The following is a 16,922-nucleotide window of genomic DNA, read 5'->3' on the forward strand; positions in this document are numbered from 1 at the left end:
AACGGGGGAGCCCTGTCCACCCTGCCTCCCTCTTGGCCGGTGGCACGGGGCCTGGCAGGCGGCGGGAGTGCCTAGCTGTGTGTTGGACTGAACTGGCCTCGGGGGGTGAGGGGTTGCACAGTCCAGGTTGGTGGGAGAGCTTTGAAGAAGCTTAAGGAGCAGTGGTGACTGGCATATGTTAACGAGGACATAGAACTTCTCATGGGAGAAGAAAACAGAACCTTGTCGCTTGGGCCGCATTTCCTGTTGGGTTTCTGGTTAGGGTGTGTGTGTATGTGTGTGTGTGTGGCGGGGGGTCTCTTCCTCCTCCCTCCTGCCCCATGTTATGCCCCTGGGTCTAGTTCAGCCACACATGATGTATCCTTGGTGATTCCCACATGACAGGTGAGGGGGCATAGAGCTCGGGGTGGCTGGGGGACCTCTGGACAGGACGTAGCGCCTCACAGGGCAGCCTGTGCTGGTTCCTCAGAAGTTGTGCTGCCCCAGCCCCCCGCCCTTCTGCCCGGGGCTGACCTCTCTGTGCTCACAAAGCTGCCCTTTCCTCCCTGCCTTGAAATCTGATAATGAAACTAATACCCAATATTTGTGCCTCGGAGAGAGCAGGGGATAAACAGGAAGGCACAGGGGATTAAGGTGTCTCTGAGAAAGGGGCTGGGGACAGGTGGGGAGGTGGGTGACATCTGCGTGTGGAGCAGCGGGGGAATCCAGATGTGAGCGGCTTTGCCTGCTGCATTTTTCCATTTGTGCAGAGAAAATAAAACAAAGAGGAAAGAAAACAAGCTGTAAAATACTTTGCAGAAGGTTGAGCGTGGGCAATCGCCACTTGATGTCCCCTGACAGCTCCAAGACGAGGGGTGGGGGTGGGGTGGGGATCGAGGGGAGCCCTGCCTTTTGATGTTCAGCCTCTGAGTTTTCTTTTGTGTGACCAGTTGTTTGAAGAACCTTTTGTTGGTGTAAGGTGCCTATGGAAGGGAGAAACCAGCCCAAGGTTCTCCTCAGGGTGGGAGTGGGAGTCGGGGTGGGGGCGCGGGCCGAGCTCCCAGCGGGGGCTCAGAGGCTGGGGGCAGCTGGAGCCATCCTGACAGAGGAGGACACAGGATTAGCATCTGCCTCCGAGAAGGAAGGAGAAGAGGCTGCCCCTGAGGCCTTTCCCAGGATGAGAGGCCCGAGGGCGTGAGGCCTGGGTGGTCTTCCCAGACCCCTGTCCCTGGGCAGGTGAGCCAGGCCCTGTGGCTTCTGTGCTGGCAGGAAAGCCTCCCTGCCAGGCTGTAGTCTAGGCCCCGCTGTTCTTCCTTCCACGAGGGCAGTGGACCGGGAGCCAGAAGACCTGGGTTCCAGTCCCGCCCCCCGTCCCCCCCTTTCCTGGCTTGGTGGTCCCGGGCTGGTAGTCACTTAACCGCGCTGAGAAGCTCCGTCATCCTGGACTGGTGGAGGGAGTCCACAGGGACAAGGAACTTGTGTATGCACGACCCCAGTGCCGGGGGCTGTGGCTTCTCTTTGTACTTAGCTGAGCTCAGCCCCGAGGGCTGGGGTGCTGAGGGAGCTCTCAGGAGGCCTTCCCTGGCCTCGTGGGTCCAGCTGCTTCCAGATGTCAGGCGTGAGCTGCCTTCTGTCTCCCCACTGAGCCTCCTCAGAAGCACTTGCCCACCTTGACGTGTAAATCTGTAAATCGAGTGACGAATGGGGGCGTGATGTGGAGGGCGGCTCTGGGCAGGACATTTAAAGAAGCTTATTATGACGTCACAGAAAAACATTAAAGGGGCAGATATTTTGTGAAAACCACACAAGTAATACCTGAATAAGAAACTGGTAAAAACATTGGCCGCTTATATAGTAGAAAGGACAGGTGTTTTTTCATCCATCACATTTAAGAGCGCTAGACGTGGTGGAAAAAACAACACCTTGTTTGAAAACTAGGCAAATGGCACGAGCAGGCAGTGCACAAAACGTGAAGTATAAATAGAAAAACAAACATGGAGAAATGTCCAGCCTCCCTGGGAATCAAAGACATGCAAATTAACATCATATGTGTGTGTGTGTATGTGTGTGTGTTTTCCAGACGAATTGGCAAAGATTTTTTTAAAAAATGAATGCTGATACCAAATGCATATTATTATTCTTTTCAAGGGCGTGTCCAATAGGGGCTCTCATATCCTGCTGATGGGAGTGGAAGCCTTTTTTGGAGGGGAATTTGGCAGTTTGGATCCCAAGTTAAGACATGTAGACCCCAAACCTAACTACCAAGTCTGCCTTGAGAAATTTACTGTACAGCTATCATCAGAGCAGAGTAAAAAGTCGTGAGTGCAAAGGTGGTTCTCGGGGTGTTGTTTATAATAGTGAAAAACTGAAGCAACCCAGCCACCCAACCCAGGGAGGCCCTGAGTGTAAATGCACCCACTGCAGATCCAGGCAGCCCATCACACGCGTCCGGACAGTGGTGGACTAGGCGGGCTTTCAAAATCATGAAGAACATTGTCTGACACTAAAAAATGCTCGCCATTACGAGGCACCAGGCCACGAGCCCGAGATGCACACGTGTGATCCGCGGCTGCAGAACTGAACAGCTCCACAGCTGAGCAAATGTCCATTCAAGTCTGCGAGGACGGCCCCCCGTGTTAGCAGCCGTCGGTGGAAATTGGAGTGCAGTTTTTTCCTTTCTGCTTTTGTTTTTCAAATGTCTGGCATGAAGCACGTCTTTCCTTAGAACTTACATAAAATGCCATTTAAAACAAGCTTAGCCCCAAAGCAGGGCAAATTATGTGACAGGGTGAGCAAGATCGGGTGGATCTAAGCTGGAGTTATGTTGGCATAAGACACCTAAGGGGGAAGGCAGGCAGCACGATTCTCGGGGTGGCATGAGGAGGGCTGTGGGGGCTGTGCCGATGCCTGGGGAGCCCATGGCCCTCTTGCCTAAGCCAGGCCGGTGGAGGTGACAGTGGGCGTGGAAGTGACAGCTAAGGCCAGTACATGGAGGGTGAACAGGTTGCAGGCAGATGAGGAGGGGGCTTGGGAGAAGGTCCTCAGAGGCGAGGAAAGTCATACGGGGGCAGGCAGAGGGTCCTCACGCAGGGCACACTAGACAGAAACAAGTTTGCTGGAGCTTAAGAGCGAGGAGTGGAAGCGGAATCGGCGTATCGAGAGCCCTCGAGGCCACGGGAAATGATTTCGATTTTATACAGAGGAAAACCTGGGAGCCATTGACAGACTTCAGACGCTTAGAGCTCCTGTTCTGAGAACAGCCTAGCAGCAAGCTGTTTATTAAAACGAGGCAGTGGCCCGCAGGCCCCGAGTTTGACATGCTTGGTCTAGCGGGCTCAGCCCAGGAGACAGCGGGGCTGAGGTCTGGCAGCCCAGAGAGCAGTGAATGGATTTGGAGGACTCGCCTCTGGGTCCCAGTGCGGACCCCAAAGTCGAAGCTGATGTCATGGATTTGGCTGTGAGGGGTGAACAAGGGAAAGGGTGCTGAACCCCGAGGAGCAGGTAGGGACCAGGAGAGGGGAGGAGGATGGGCGGAAGGAAGGCTGCGGTCCCCGTGCCGCAGGTGGCTTGCGGCTGCCACCTTCTCCCTGTGCCCACTTGGTCTCTCCTCTGTGTGTGTGCCCTGGTGTCTGGCTCCGTGGCCACACTTCCTCTTCCCAGGACACCAGTCAGATTAGATGAGGGCCCACCCTCACTGCCTCAATCAAGGCCCTAACCACCTCTTTCAAGGCCTCATCTCCAAACACGTCACATTCTGAGGTCCCAGGGTCAGTTAGGGTAGCAGGTGAATGGGGGAGGCACAATACAGCCCTGAGCAAGCGGATTTGGGCACAAGGGGATGCCGGGTCCCCTCCCCATCCTGAGTGTGTATGGCGGGGCCGGGTGCCGAGGGAAATGAAGTCTCCCCGTGGTTCAGGCCCTGCAAGGTGGTCCATGAGCCTGTGTGGGGGAAAATGGGGGAGCCTAGGAGAAGCTCTGCGGTGGAGGAGGGGACTTGGGGGCAGTCTCCGGTCCCCAGGTGCCCCTTCCTGACGCTCTCCCTGCCCCCTCCACAGCCTGCAGCTGCAACCTGCACGCCCGGCGCTGCCGCTTCAACATGGAGCTCTACAAGCTGTCCGGGCGCAAGAGTGGGGGCGTCTGCCTCAACTGCCGCCACAACACGGCCGGCCGCCACTGCCACTACTGCAAGGAGGGCTACTACCGCGACATGGGCAAGCCCATCACCCACCGGAAGGCCTGCAAAGGTAGGCGTGGGGGGGGGGGGAGGAGCGGGGAAGCGGGCCTCGGGCACCCCTGCCCCCTCTCTTTCCTCGCTGCTTCTCCTTTCCTGTTGCTTTTGTCCATGATCATACACGCGCCTGCCCGCACGCACGCACGCAGGCAGGGCCTCCCTGGCATTCGGAGGTGTAGGCCCAAACAAAGGGGCACTGCAGCAATGACTGGGAGGAGAAGAAAGGAGGTGTGATCTCTGCGAGGGTGCAGGTCGCCCCGCCCCCTCCCAGCTGCGTGTCCCTCGCACAGGTGTGCCGCATACCACAGGGCGGGGGTCAGGTTCACCCGGCTTACCATCGCACAAAGGGCTCTATTTTACCAAAACCCGGCAGACGGATTTCTTTGGATGTCGCATGCACCTCCTGCCCCACCCCCAGCTCGCACAGACAGACAGCGCAGCTTCAGGGGCAGGGTCGCAGGAGGAGCACTTAATCCACCTGCAAGTAGCTTTATTGCTCAGGACAAAGTAAGACAGGGAGATGGAGACTGCATTCGTTCACTGAAGCAAGCACTGATGTGTTAACGTTGCGTGTTTGTTTTCTCCCACGAACACAAACGAAGCAATGGTGAGATGGCTCAGAAGAGCTGATGAAACGCCAGGGAACTGCATGATCCTGGGGGAGGAATGAGCCCCACTCCACATTAGCTTCTGGGAATTCCAGGAATCGGGGCTCTTTGGGTCCAGAATTTGGAGGCTGGAGCCAGGGCTTGCTGTGAGCATGGCTTCCCAAGGTGATATCTCTGAGGGCTCTTGGGGGACACTGGAGAGACCCCAGCATGGCAGACTCGGGCCTAGGTGATGAGCTGCAGCAGAGAAATCCTTCCGTGGCCACTGCTCAGCCTTTGGATGAAGCCAGAGCATCATCTTCTCAACAGGAAACCCACCGGATGTTGGGCACTGGTGCGCAGGACAACTGCACGACCGGCAGGCCCCGGTGCAAAATGAAAACACAGGGCTTCGTGCCCGGCTAGTAGGGCTCCGTGCTTGAGCGTCTACCTATGAACCAGGAGGTCACAGTTCACTTCCCAGTCAGGGCACAGGCCCGGGTTTCGAGCTCCATCCTCAGTAGGGGGTGTGCAGGAGGCAGCGATCAATGATTCTCTCTCATTATTGATGTTTCTATCTCTCCCTCTCCTTTCCTCTCTGCAATCAGTAATACACACACACACACAGACATAAAAGAAAGAAAATACAGGGCTTCTTGTTCAGGAATTGCTAAGGATTTCAAAATGGCAACAGCAGAGCTTCAACCAAGCATGTGACCTTATGAGCATGTGCCCGTGACGTTAGCCTTGCTTGTTTGAAACGCTTTTCTCAAAAAACAAACAAATAAAAAAACATCCGCAAAAACCCCCACAAGCCAACAAAAACAAAACAGGTTCCCAGTCTGCGTCTTCCGGGAGAAATCCCTTCGATTCCAAATGAACGGGTGGCTCCAAGCGAGCTCTCCTTTCCGATCTGTGGACTTAAGGCTGCCTCTGGTGGTTGTCAAGAGAAACTTAAGCATAAAGGTAGTTGGACTGTTTCCACATCAAACAACAACTCATCCAGGTGAGAACCCCCCCAGGAGACTTGAGCAGGGACTAAGAAAGTGGCCTGGATAAAGGGACTCAACAAAGGCCTGCAGTGGCAGGAAGGCATGAGCGGGACACGACCAGCGAGTGAGGGCTTTGGGTTGTCAGAGAACATAATTGGAAGGTAATCCAACTCCTTCACCTATGCCCAAGTGTTCATTGTATTTCACTGACAGAAGAAACTGAAGCCAAGGTCTTATAAACCGCTGCTTGCACACAGATATCTTGGGGATTTGGCCAACAGCTCTTGATCAAAAGTGGCCACTCGGCTGGATGAAGGGAGAAATCTGCGGGTGGGTGAGAAGGTCTGGGCTCGCCCTGTCCATTTCTGCTGTCAGAGCAGGGAAGGTGTATCCCCTGGAGAGACAGGAAGGAGCATCCTGGCCGCCCTGCTGTTTGCCTCCCCTCCTCCCCTCTGTTGCTGTGGGACAAAGCCCACGTGTGGCCTCTTGCCGCTTCGAGTGAGATGTCAAGAAGCCACAGGATTCTGGAACCTGCAGGTCATCCTCTGGGGCTCTGCCACCCGGTTAAATGGTGTGTAGACACCCAGCTCCCAGGAGGAACAAGTGCAGGCAGGCAGGGTGTGGCCCTGTCTTATTTCAAATGCTGTGGCCACCCGCACTGGCTGTGTCTGCCCTCTCAGCCCTGGGCAGCAGCTGCCCCTGTCTTGGCAGGAGCACAGGGAGGAGAACCCACAGAGGAGGAGGAATGGATGGATGGATTTTTGCTCAGAAGGATTCCTGCAAATCCTGCTGGGGAAAAGTGACAGGAAGGGGCGGGACTCTCAGTGTGTCCTGATTGGTGAGGAAGAACAATGCTTCCAGGATCCTGCCCCCTGATTGGCGAGGGAAAACGCTATGTGGCCGGTCCTAACACTGATTGGTGGGGAACAGCATTGCCCAAAGGGCTTCGTGCTTGCTGAAAAGCCATTGCCGGGAAGAACTGCTCTGAGCGCAGAGCAAGAAGAATGTGACCTGACAGTTCCAGGTCCCCCCTCTGCTCTTCTTTTCCTGCTGTCATCCCCCCCCCCCCCCCCCCCCCGCCACTCCCGTAGGGGATGTGGGAACTTTGACTCCTCAGTTCCCTCTCAGGATACTTCTCAGCAAGAGAGACCCTGCCGTCTTGTCAGGAACCAGCTGCAGGAGCTGAGATGCTGGCGGGGGATATGCACCGTTGAGATCTGCAGAGGGAGGTCTCTTCTTCACCTCCATGGAGCCCGCTGTCTTGCCTTCCAGGGCTGGATGGCTTAAGGAAGTGATTCCTTTGGCGGAAGCATTTGGCCCAGTATGTTGATCTCCCAGGGTTTGCTCTCAGAAGCTTCCAGACCTTGTCGCTGAGGAGCTACCCCTATGCCCTGGCCTCCTGGGGTTGCCCTCAGGGAGCCTCGCCTCGTCCTCGGGTGAAGGCCGCCTGCCTCCTCCTTTGCTGTTTCCGATGCATTTTCCAGGGGCACTGAGACGACCGGCCGGCCGTGGCTCCTGGCGCAGGTTGGCAGTTGGCCAGGGGAATGGCATCAGGGCCCCCTTTACCTCCCGCCCGACTTCCCAGGGCCTGGGAGGAGCCCGGCAGGGGGGCTGAGGCCACCCATACACTCCTGGCCACGGGCTGACTCCCAACCTTGTTCCGCCTAGAGCAGGGGTGGACCCAGACAAGAACAGTGTGGAGCGAGGGCATTCGGTTCCCAACGTGATTATGCAGTCCCCCATCCGGGAAGTTTCGTAGCAACAAATTTGTTGGGTTCTTTCTCCTCTCCAGTGGTTTAGAACCAAGCCGGGCTGGCAGGGCTGGCGCGTACAAAGGGCTGTAATAAACATGCCCGGGAACGGGCGGCTGCACTCTCCGGCTATTCAGCGCGATTTCACAGCCCCGCGAAGGCCTCATTATGGCGGGGGCCGTTGTCCTATACAAAGTCAGATGAGATGAATCTCTCTCTTTTCTCCCCAGCATGGTTTGTGAATCTGTCAAAAGCTTAGGGGGTTTTGTTTACCATTTGTCTTCTTTATGGACCGGGGGTGGGGGGGGGGTGGCGGGGGCTTTCTCCTTTGGAGCCAGCAAAGAAGACGTTGCCATTTCACCATTTCAGCCATGGCCCCCATTTAAATGATATTAATTTATCATCTTCCCAAACCATCTGCGACGGATAAAGACATTCCGGGAGTCTCCCGTGAACCGCATCGCGATGAGAATTAAGAAATTAACCCCCACATCTAGCGTCCTGCACAAAGGGCTTCGTTCCGTCTCACTGAGCAGCCTGCTTCGTTCGCTCTCTGCCCTGCCCCCTTCAAGTCCACGGTCAACGCTGCTGATTGAATGCAGGCTGCTGGGGAGGTGCGAGTCCTCAGAAGACGCAGGCGGTGGGAGCAGAGGAATGTAGGGTCCTCTCTCCTGGCCAGTGCACACCTGCTGCGCCCATCCACCCCCTGCTGCTCTGCCAGGGGTTGGGGAAGAAGCCAGCGCCTGGGGCCGCCCCTTGGCTCCCTGCCCACTGTGTGTAGTTTTCCATGTCTCTCCTTTCCCTGCTCATCAGGGCATCCTTAGTACAGCAGGTCCTTGAATAGCGTCACTTCCTTCAATGCCGTTTGTTATAATGTGGATGAGATATTGCAGGAACTTGTTAATATCAGTTCGCCTTTAGTAAAATTCGTTATACGTTATTTCACTTGAAGTTGCAGAAGCTATTGACAACGTCTGTATCTTTTCTCCAACTTGTGTGGAGGGTCTCACCCTGGGCTGCACTTTGGAATTGCCTGGAGATTCGAAAATCCTGAGGCCTGAGTCCTACCCCCCAAGAGATTCTGGTTTAATTCTGGGGCCAGGTGGGTCCTGGGAACCTGAAAAGCTTCCCAAGGTGGGTCAGATGTGCAGCCCAGGCCGAGAACCACGGCCGTGGGAGAATAAGGAGGAGGACAGTGAGCGCTCTTGGGTTGAGAAAGGTGGCCTAAGCCCCAGGTTTATTCTTTTGAGGGGAGAGGCTTGTTATTAATGAATTTAAATGTCCTTTTCTTTATGCCTCTCTTGATGAAAACTGGGTGGAGGGGGTGTGTATTTTAAATTTTTAAATTTAAATCTTGCCAGGTGAGGCTGGGAGCTTAGCTAGGCAGCCGAAGTTCTAGTGTCCAGGGAGAGCACGGGATCGGGTGTGTGCACCCGTGTGTATGTCTGGACTTGATCACAGTCGAAGCAGAGCTAGGAACCTGGGGCCCCACCCCTTCCTGACTCTAAGGCAGGGTTCATGCACCCCACAAAAGCCTGAAAGCATCAGGAGTGCCCTGCACTCTGTGGGCCACGCTTCCATTTCCTGTCATCACTTTAGGGGTGCAGGGAAAGGGTGGTCACCTTAGGCAGGAAGGTACTCAGTGGCTGGAGCAGCTCCCAGCTCAGAGGGCAGAGGCCACAGCCAAGGAGTGGACTGTGTTAGGGTGCCATGAAGGCCAGTGCCCCTGGGGAGAGCAGAAGTGAGAAGAAGAGACAATCCCCAGGGAAGCTCCATGCTCAACTCCAGCTGTGGCCTCTGGGCCTGCTGGTCCCTGGGGGGTGGGGAGGGTCGGAAATCCCGATCCCCAGATTTGGCTCTAGGTTTAAAGCCTGGGGGGAGTCACGTGACCTCCCTAGATCTCCGTCTCTCATCTCTGAGTCACATTCAGATTTATGGTCTCCGAGTCCCGTCCAACGTCGACATTCCACACTCCACGTGCTCTTTTTAAATAAGCGTTTTATCAGTCCCTGGTGCGCAGGACCTGGTCCTGCCTCAGTGAAGCTTGTGAGCTGGGAACGTGGGAAGTTGGCGGACACCGGGTGGAGGTGCTTTGCTTCCAAGGTCTTTACAAATGAAGAGTCCCTGCTCTTGTGCCCGGGCCCACACAGTGCCCGACCCACACAGTGCCCCATGCTAAAATGGGATCTTCAGGCCCAGCCCTTGGTCTCATCCATGCCCTGGGCATCCTTGGCCATTTTCTTCACCTTGCTGGGCGCCAGTGCCCTGCCTCTGAAGGCTGCTGCCATCCCAGTGCCCTGGCCTTGAGCTCCTCTGTTGATGGAGGGCATTTCACCTGGGACATAGCTTTTGCCACCAGGAGAGCAGCAGGGGGGCTCCAGCCAACAGCCTTGGGGTGGGTAGCTTTCCAAAGCACGGAGTTATCGAGACCAGGGCTCAAGTTCCATCCCTGGGCAACGTGTATACTCTTTGGTGCCTCAGTTTTCTCATCTGAAAATGGGGTTAACAATAGTTTCTTCGCCCTCCCAGGGTTAAATGAAATGACACAGAGGAGGTTCCTGGCACGTGCATCACCCCACATCTGTTAGCTGGTGGGGTCATTTGTACAATTAGAGGAAAGTAGGACAAGCCGGGCACACGGGTTCCCTCGGCTCCTCTGCGGCCTTAGTTCTTTCGGGGGCTCAGCCCCGGTGTGGACTCGGAGGCGGATTCCCACAGCACTGGGCAAGGCCCCGGGGGTTTGTCGGACGGCTGTTGCACACTCTGGATAAAGGATTTACACACTTGGGGAGCAAAAATGACAAACAAGTCAAATCGCAGAGATGAGTGTCCGGCAGCTACTCCCGGAGGCCCTGAGCGGAGATGTGGGGACAGGCCATGTGTATAAACGCGGCTGTGAAAGTGCCGCCCAGAGAGATCCCGCCCCTGCCCGCCTGCCCTGAGCCTGTGCGTGTAGACTCCCACCCCCGCCCCGTAGGGAGCCATCTGTAGGAGTGAGCCCTTCCCTCAGCTGTAAATCAGGTGCAGGAAGACTATAGTTAACTAGATCGGGAGGGTCAAATAACCCAGTTCGGGATTAGGGGGCGGCCCTCCCCTTCCACTTCCTGCTGTCTGCACCTTGATCCGCGAGTGGCAGGGGAGAGGAGAGGTCGCCCAACTTGAAACATTTATTCTTTTGTGCCTCGTTAGCAACTGCTGGGAGAAAGAAAAGCATCGCCGCCAGGAGGTGGACACGGATGGGGAGATGGTTTGTGGATGGTCTGTGGACCGAAGTGCTCCTGGCTCCCTCATCAGCGGGGAGAACGCAGGAGCGGGGGGTGCTCTGGACTCAGGCTGGGTCCGAGGATGGTCTTCCCTGCTAGCCCGCCTTCTTCCCTCCAGACTCACAGGGCAAATCAAATAGCCTTTTCCCCAGGGAGACGGCGGCAAGTTTGCCCGAGTTTGTTCTCTGATTCCACTGGTATTTATGGAGCACCTGCTTGCTCTCTGAGGGGGGCTATATATATCCCTTTTGTATGAGAAGATTTTTAGGCTGTTTTAGTGATGTGCTAATAAAGATAACATTCCTATAAACTTTCTTATACACCCTCTTAATATATATATATATACTGAGTGGCCAGGTTATTATGACCACCTGACGGAAAAAAGAACATGAGTATTATACATCGGTGAGTTACAGGGAGGAATTACAGAGTGTAGGTGGGGGGAGCTGCCCTGCCTGAGTGCAGCCATTGGTGACATCTGAAGTGAGGAGCAATGCTGTGGTCTGTGGTCGTTCCCTCTCCCACCCTCCTGCCTGGAGCTACTCCAGGAGCCCGGGCACCAGGCCACTCCCCTCTCCTATGCCCTGAGATCACTGCCATTTGAAGGCCCTGCCTGAACCCAAAGGTCCTTAGAGCAAGGTCTTCAGGAAAAGCAGCCAGACCCCCCTAAAGGCGCCCAGGATGGGCTCCCAAAGGCCACAGGGTGAGCCACAGTGAGAGGGGGCAGCCTCGGGGGGCAGCCTCGGGCGTGCGCCTCCCCCTGACGGAGGCTGTGGGCCCTCAGGGACCCTGGGCAGGCACCGGAGGAAACAGGGAAAGGAGCTGCCGGAGGCCAGCAGCCTGGGGTCAGGACCGTCTGCCTCCGGGAACCCTGCTGGGCTGCTCTTCACTGACAGAGAAACCGAGCCTCAGCGAGGACATCCTGGCACTCTGGGTGGACAGCGGTGTCGGGCAGGGCGACCGGGGGGTGTGGACGGAAGGCGTGATGTGCCTGGCAGTGTGAGCGAGCAATTGCCTGGACCCTCGGTGGGGACACTGCCGTGCCTGCAGCGGTGGGTGGTCCGGGGCAGACACCAAGCCCCAGGCTGTTAAGTTGGAAGTGACTCTAGAGCAGTGGTTCTCAACCTTCCTGATGCCGCGGCCCTTTAATACAGCTCCTCATGTTGTGGGGTCCCCCAACCATGAAATTATTTTCGTTGCTACGTCATAACTGTAATGTTGCTACTGGTATGAATCGTCATGTAAATATCTGATATGCAGGATGTATTTTCATGGTTACAAATTGAACATAATGAAAGCATAGTGATTAATCACAAAAACATTTTCTGATGGTCTTAGGCGACCCCTGTGAAAGGGTCGTTCGACCCCCAAAGGGGTCATGACCCACAGGTTGAGAACCGCTGCTCTAGTGGGCGTGTAGACCTCTGTCCTTCCAGGTGAGCCACCGGGGCCAGAGCAAGCCAGGCAGTAGCCCAGGGTCACACAGAATTACTGCAGGACAGGCCCAGGCCTGGGTCTCCTGATGCCCGTCTGACCGCCTGTGTGCCCTGAGCCCCTGGCCCGGTCCGGCGGCCGAGCGCGGAGACAGCGGGCTTCTCCTGCGCACCCGGAGGCCCTCCCGCCACCTCCTCAGGGCCCCGAGCTCCCGCCTGTCTCATATCCTCTGGATGGGAGAAGCCTGGGTAGGCTGTTGCCCATGGCCAGGTGCTGCAAACTCGGTGACCTGCGTGGGAGGGGTTGGCCTCTGCCGGAAGAAGCGGCTGACTTCCGGGAAACAGAGTCACCACTGGACTTCCCCTGGCGGAGGACGCTCTGAGCCAGACCCAGTTCTCAGCATCAGGGGGGCTGTCCTCGCCCCTCGCCCGGCCCCTGCCAGGAAGCCTCCACTCACCTGAGCCCCACGTTCTCTGCAGCTCCGCCCGCCCCTCCCCACCGCGCCAGTGCCCTGCGCGCTCACGGTGTTCCTCTGTCTGCGTGTGTCTCTCCTGGAGGGTCAGGGCCCGGGCCTCCTGGTACCTGTGGTGGCTCACCCCCTTCCTCTGACACTGCTTGCTCCCTCCCTCCTCCCGGGCTGTGGCAGAATTCTCTGCAGGTGCTGTCATCCGTCAGTCCTCCCACGCCCCTCTGCACAGAGGGATAATTCAGACTTTCCCTCCTGAACGGGGTTTTGGGAAAAGTCCTGACTTCGAATGCGATGCAAGCCTGTCTGTCGGGATTGTACTTGACCACGCCTCACAAAATGCATCTAGCCTTGGTTCCAGCTGGTGTGAGCATGGATTTCTCCTTGCAGAATGAGAAGAGGGGGCGTCCAGAGAGGGGAGGGCCTCAGTGATGCCCTCAGAGACCAGTCCTCCCCAGGGCTCCTCCCTCGGCTGCAATCTTCGCTGCCTGTCCACCGTCTCCCCCCCCGCCCCCCCGGGTGGTTGTGCCAATGTCGCAGGCAGGTGTGAGGGCCAGAGCTGACGGCTGTATGAGAAGGTGGACCCGTAAGGTGTTCACAGGCGCCACATGGGAGGCGTTCCCCTCCTCCTGATGTCCCACTGCCCTGGGGGTGACCAGGCTGGCTTGCCGAGCACCCCGCCCCCCACTCTGGGACCCTGATGGCGCCTCCTCCTGGAACACGGAAGCACAGTGAGCGCTGCTCCCGCTAGACCAGGCTGTGGGGCTGCTGGTCAGTCTGCAGATCTCCGGAGAAAGGTTTGGAAGCCGAGATAACGCACCCGCTCCTTTAACCAAAGGATGGTCCTGGGGAAGTGCCCGCTCCACCCAGTAGACAGCAGCCCCAGCAGCGCAGAGGGCGGCCTCGGCTCTACCGGCCCTCAGCTGGCGCAGCTGAGAGGTCACAGCTGTGGGGGCCGCGGGGAGGGACACTGTCCTCCCACTGCTCCCGACTTCTGCTCTGGGCCAGCTCCCCCCACGACAGAGACCCCTGGACTGGTGCTGGCGCCCGCGGGGGACTTAGTTCGGACCCTTCAGTCCTGAGCAGCCTTTGGTGACCTCTGTCAGCCAAGTCCAAGGGTCCTGAAGTCCATTGCGGGCAGCGATGCTCTGTCACACGGAGAGGAGAGGAGGCGTCCTGGCGTGCGTCTCGGCCTCGCCAGCCAGCTGTGCACGCAGGCCCGGCATCAGCCAGCGGGAGCCTCGGTCCCCATCTGACTGGTGTGGTGTCGGGAGCTCGGGACAGCAGCGTCCTGTGCTGTGGCCTCTGCTTTCACGTGGCAGCTGAGACATGCCGCCCACGTGTGAGCGCCCTTCCCATCACGGGACGTGGAGGCCAAGGGAGAGGTCGGTGTATTCTCCATCCGCCCCTCCTGGCGTCATCCGCACCTTGCACCGAGGCGCATGCAGTCTGTTCTTACTGAATAAAAGCAAACCAAAACAAGAAGGAAAGAAAAAAACAGTGAGGCATGAACTTGAATTCAGGGTAGATTTAAGAAGACAGGCTTCTAGCAGACGGGTTTACTGCTGTTTACGAGGTAGGACTGGAGCAGTCGCCTTCCTCTGTGGGGCCAGCACTGAGAAACCCCTCAGCCCACCAGCCGCCGGCGTGGCACCCAGGGCCTCTGTCCTGAGCCTGTGTCCCCCACCTCTCACCTGCCAGGGGCACCCACAACCAGGAGCCTACTCCCCCACGAGTTTTAGGAAGCCACACACGTCCAGACACAACTTCAGCAAACGTCTCACCTTCCTCTCCGTCCTGCTCTCCTGCTTCCTTCCTCCTGCGGATCCCCCGTCCCCCTGGCCCAGGGCTGCGGGGAGAGGCCCGTCTTCGTCCGCAGGCTCTGCCTCCCCGTGAGCAGAATCGGCTGGAGAACCCCAAGTTAGCTCCTTGAGGAGCTCTGCCCCCACTCATTTTCTTGGATACCTCTTCCCGTTAGGAGCAGAAGCACAGAGCAGCTGTGGCACGAGTTGAAATGGCTGCAGGATGCCTCCCTGAAGACCCTCCCCACTGCCCTTGGGGGAGGGGGAGAGGTGGAGGAAGGAGCGGGGGCGGGGAGGCAGACCACTTCTCCTTCGTCCTGTCTTCCCTTCCCACTCCCACTCTGGGCCGCCGCCTGGACTCGGGGGCAGGACGCGGGGACTCAGGTCCTGCCTGTTGGTGCAGCCGCTCTTGCCCGGCATCAGGTGTTGGTGTCTCGGTCAGCTCTGGCTGCTGTAGCAAAGCGCCATCGACTTAGACAACAGCTGTGTATTTCTCACCGTCCGGAGGCTGACAAGTCAGAATCAGGTGCCGCAGAGTCGGTGTCTGGGGAGGGCCACTTCCTGGTTTGCAGGGGCTGCCTCCTTGCTCTGTGCTTTCAGAGACCTCTCTCTCCTCTTCTGTTAAAGGCGCTAATCCCAGCAGGCGGGTCCCACCCTCATGACCTCATTTAACCCGATTTACCTCCCAGGGGTCCCAACTCCCCATACCATTGTATTTGGGGTTTAGGGCTTGAACGTAAGACTTTGGGGAGATACAAACAGTCAGTCCCCTGCAGTGGGACGTCCCCCCAGTGTTGCCCGGCCACTGCATCGCTGGAATAGGGTCCTTAGCGCACAGGAGTGGGTGCCCGGACACAGTGTGACAGGATGGGCACCGGGAGCAAGGGCCTGGGCGAGCTCTTCCTGTGCTGCCAGTGGCCTGAGAACCGGGGCCTCATGTCACTGCCCCGCCTGGCCATTCCCTCTGTGAGGCCCTTGGGGAGGGTTCCCGCACCTCCCAGTCTTTGCACGTTTATTAAACAATCGCTGTGCCTCTTCCCACTGCTGCGGTTTATGGGCTTCGGGGTCCAGAAGCCTGAGCCCCAGCCTGGCTGCCAATCAGGGCGGGTGAGCAGAGCAGGCGGGGGCAGCAGCCTGCAGGCCGCACCTCCTGCTGACTCCCCCATCAGGCTCCAAACCCTGTCGCTCTCGCCCAGAGGGTCAGCAGGGGAGTGTGGGGGCCAGGTGCTGGCGGGTGGAGGAATGAGAATGCACAAGCCCGTCGGGAGAAGGGGCGGCTCCCAGGGCTGACTCCACTCACGCCTTCCTCTCGGGCCTTTGGAAGGGCCCTCACCCCCGCTTTCCTGCTGCCAGAGCATCCTTTCGAGTCCGTGTTCCTCATCTTCACTCCCTTTTCCAGGTGGGCAGGTGGCCAGTGTTCAGAGCTTCCGGAACGTGTGGGCTTGGCTGGGCCCACGCCCCTGTTCCCGCTCTGCCCTGGGGAGGCCCCCGGGGGAGGGTGTGCACGGGCCCCTGCCCGCCCTCTGACCCTCCTGTTGTGTGTCCTCCACAGCCTGCGATTGCCACCCCGTGGGCGCTGCTGGCAAAACCTGCAACCAAACCACCGGCCAGTGTCCCTGCAAGGACGGCGTGACCGGCATCACCTGCAACCGCTGCGCCAAAGGCTACCAGCAGAGCCGCTCCCCCATCGCCCCCTGCATAAGTACGCGGGCGCCTGCTCCTGGGGCTCCGGCTTGGGTGTGGGTAGGGGCCCTTTCTGGAGGCGGGTCCCGCCACCCAGGGAGAGTAGCTCATGGGTGTGATCTCTGCCTGGGTGGGACCCCAGGTGGGACCCCAAGCCGCGGGGTGCTTGCTGGAGCATCTGGTGTGCAGCAGAGCCAGCCTGTCTGGGGCTGTCTGTCCTGACCAAGAATGAGTCGGGGAAGCGAGCCCACTCCTATGCCTGGGTCCTGTTTCCATGTGCCACCTTGACCTTGGACCTGGGTGGGTGGGTGGGTGGGCAGAGCAGGTGGGGGCAGCAGCCCGGAGGTCACACCTCCCTGGTGACTCCCTCAGACCTGGCAAACCCCAAGCCCCATCCAGCTCCAAACCTTGTCCCTCCCGGCCAGAGGGCCTGTACCTGGGCCGCCATTGCTGCTGTGGGAATTCACACCCCCCGCTGCTGGCCGACACCAGGACTTTTGAGGGAAGCTGGGAAGGCTCCCATGGCCGTTATGAAGGATGGGAGCAGCCCGGAAGGTGCTGGAGGCCCCATCGGGCCAACTACGGCCCCTTCGTTGCTGGAGCTTGGAGAGGGAGTGAGGAGGTGGCAGGGGCCTTGGCTCAGCCAGTCTTCATGTTTTACAACCGGTGGCATCACACAGGTGTCGGGAGCAGAGGCTGAGCCCTGGCGGAAGCCGGGTCTGGGGGGTGCAGGC

The 16,922-nt window shown here is 58.0% G+C and overlaps 1 protein-coding gene across 1 annotated transcript in view; it reads left to right on the forward strand.

Moving 5' to 3' along the window:
* NTN1 (netrin 1) overlaps nucleotides 1-16,922 on the forward strand; it is a 106,413-nt gene that overhangs the window by 39,206 nt on the left and 50,285 nt on the right. Inside the window, exons 4-5 of the mRNA XM_006761721.1 lie at nucleotides 4,035-4,223; nucleotides 16,058-16,207. Of these exons, the coding sequence (XP_006761784.1) occupies nucleotides 4,035-4,223; nucleotides 16,058-16,207 (339 nt within the window). The remainder of the gene's footprint in view (nucleotides 1-4,034; nucleotides 4,224-16,057; nucleotides 16,208-16,922) is intronic.

Source organism: Myotis davidii, unplaced genomic scaffold, assembly GCF_000327345.1.
Source record: "Myotis davidii unplaced genomic scaffold, ASM32734v1 scaffold37, whole genome shotgun sequence".
Taxonomy (NCBI): Eukaryota; Metazoa; Chordata; class Mammalia; order Chiroptera; family Vespertilionidae; genus Myotis; species Myotis davidii.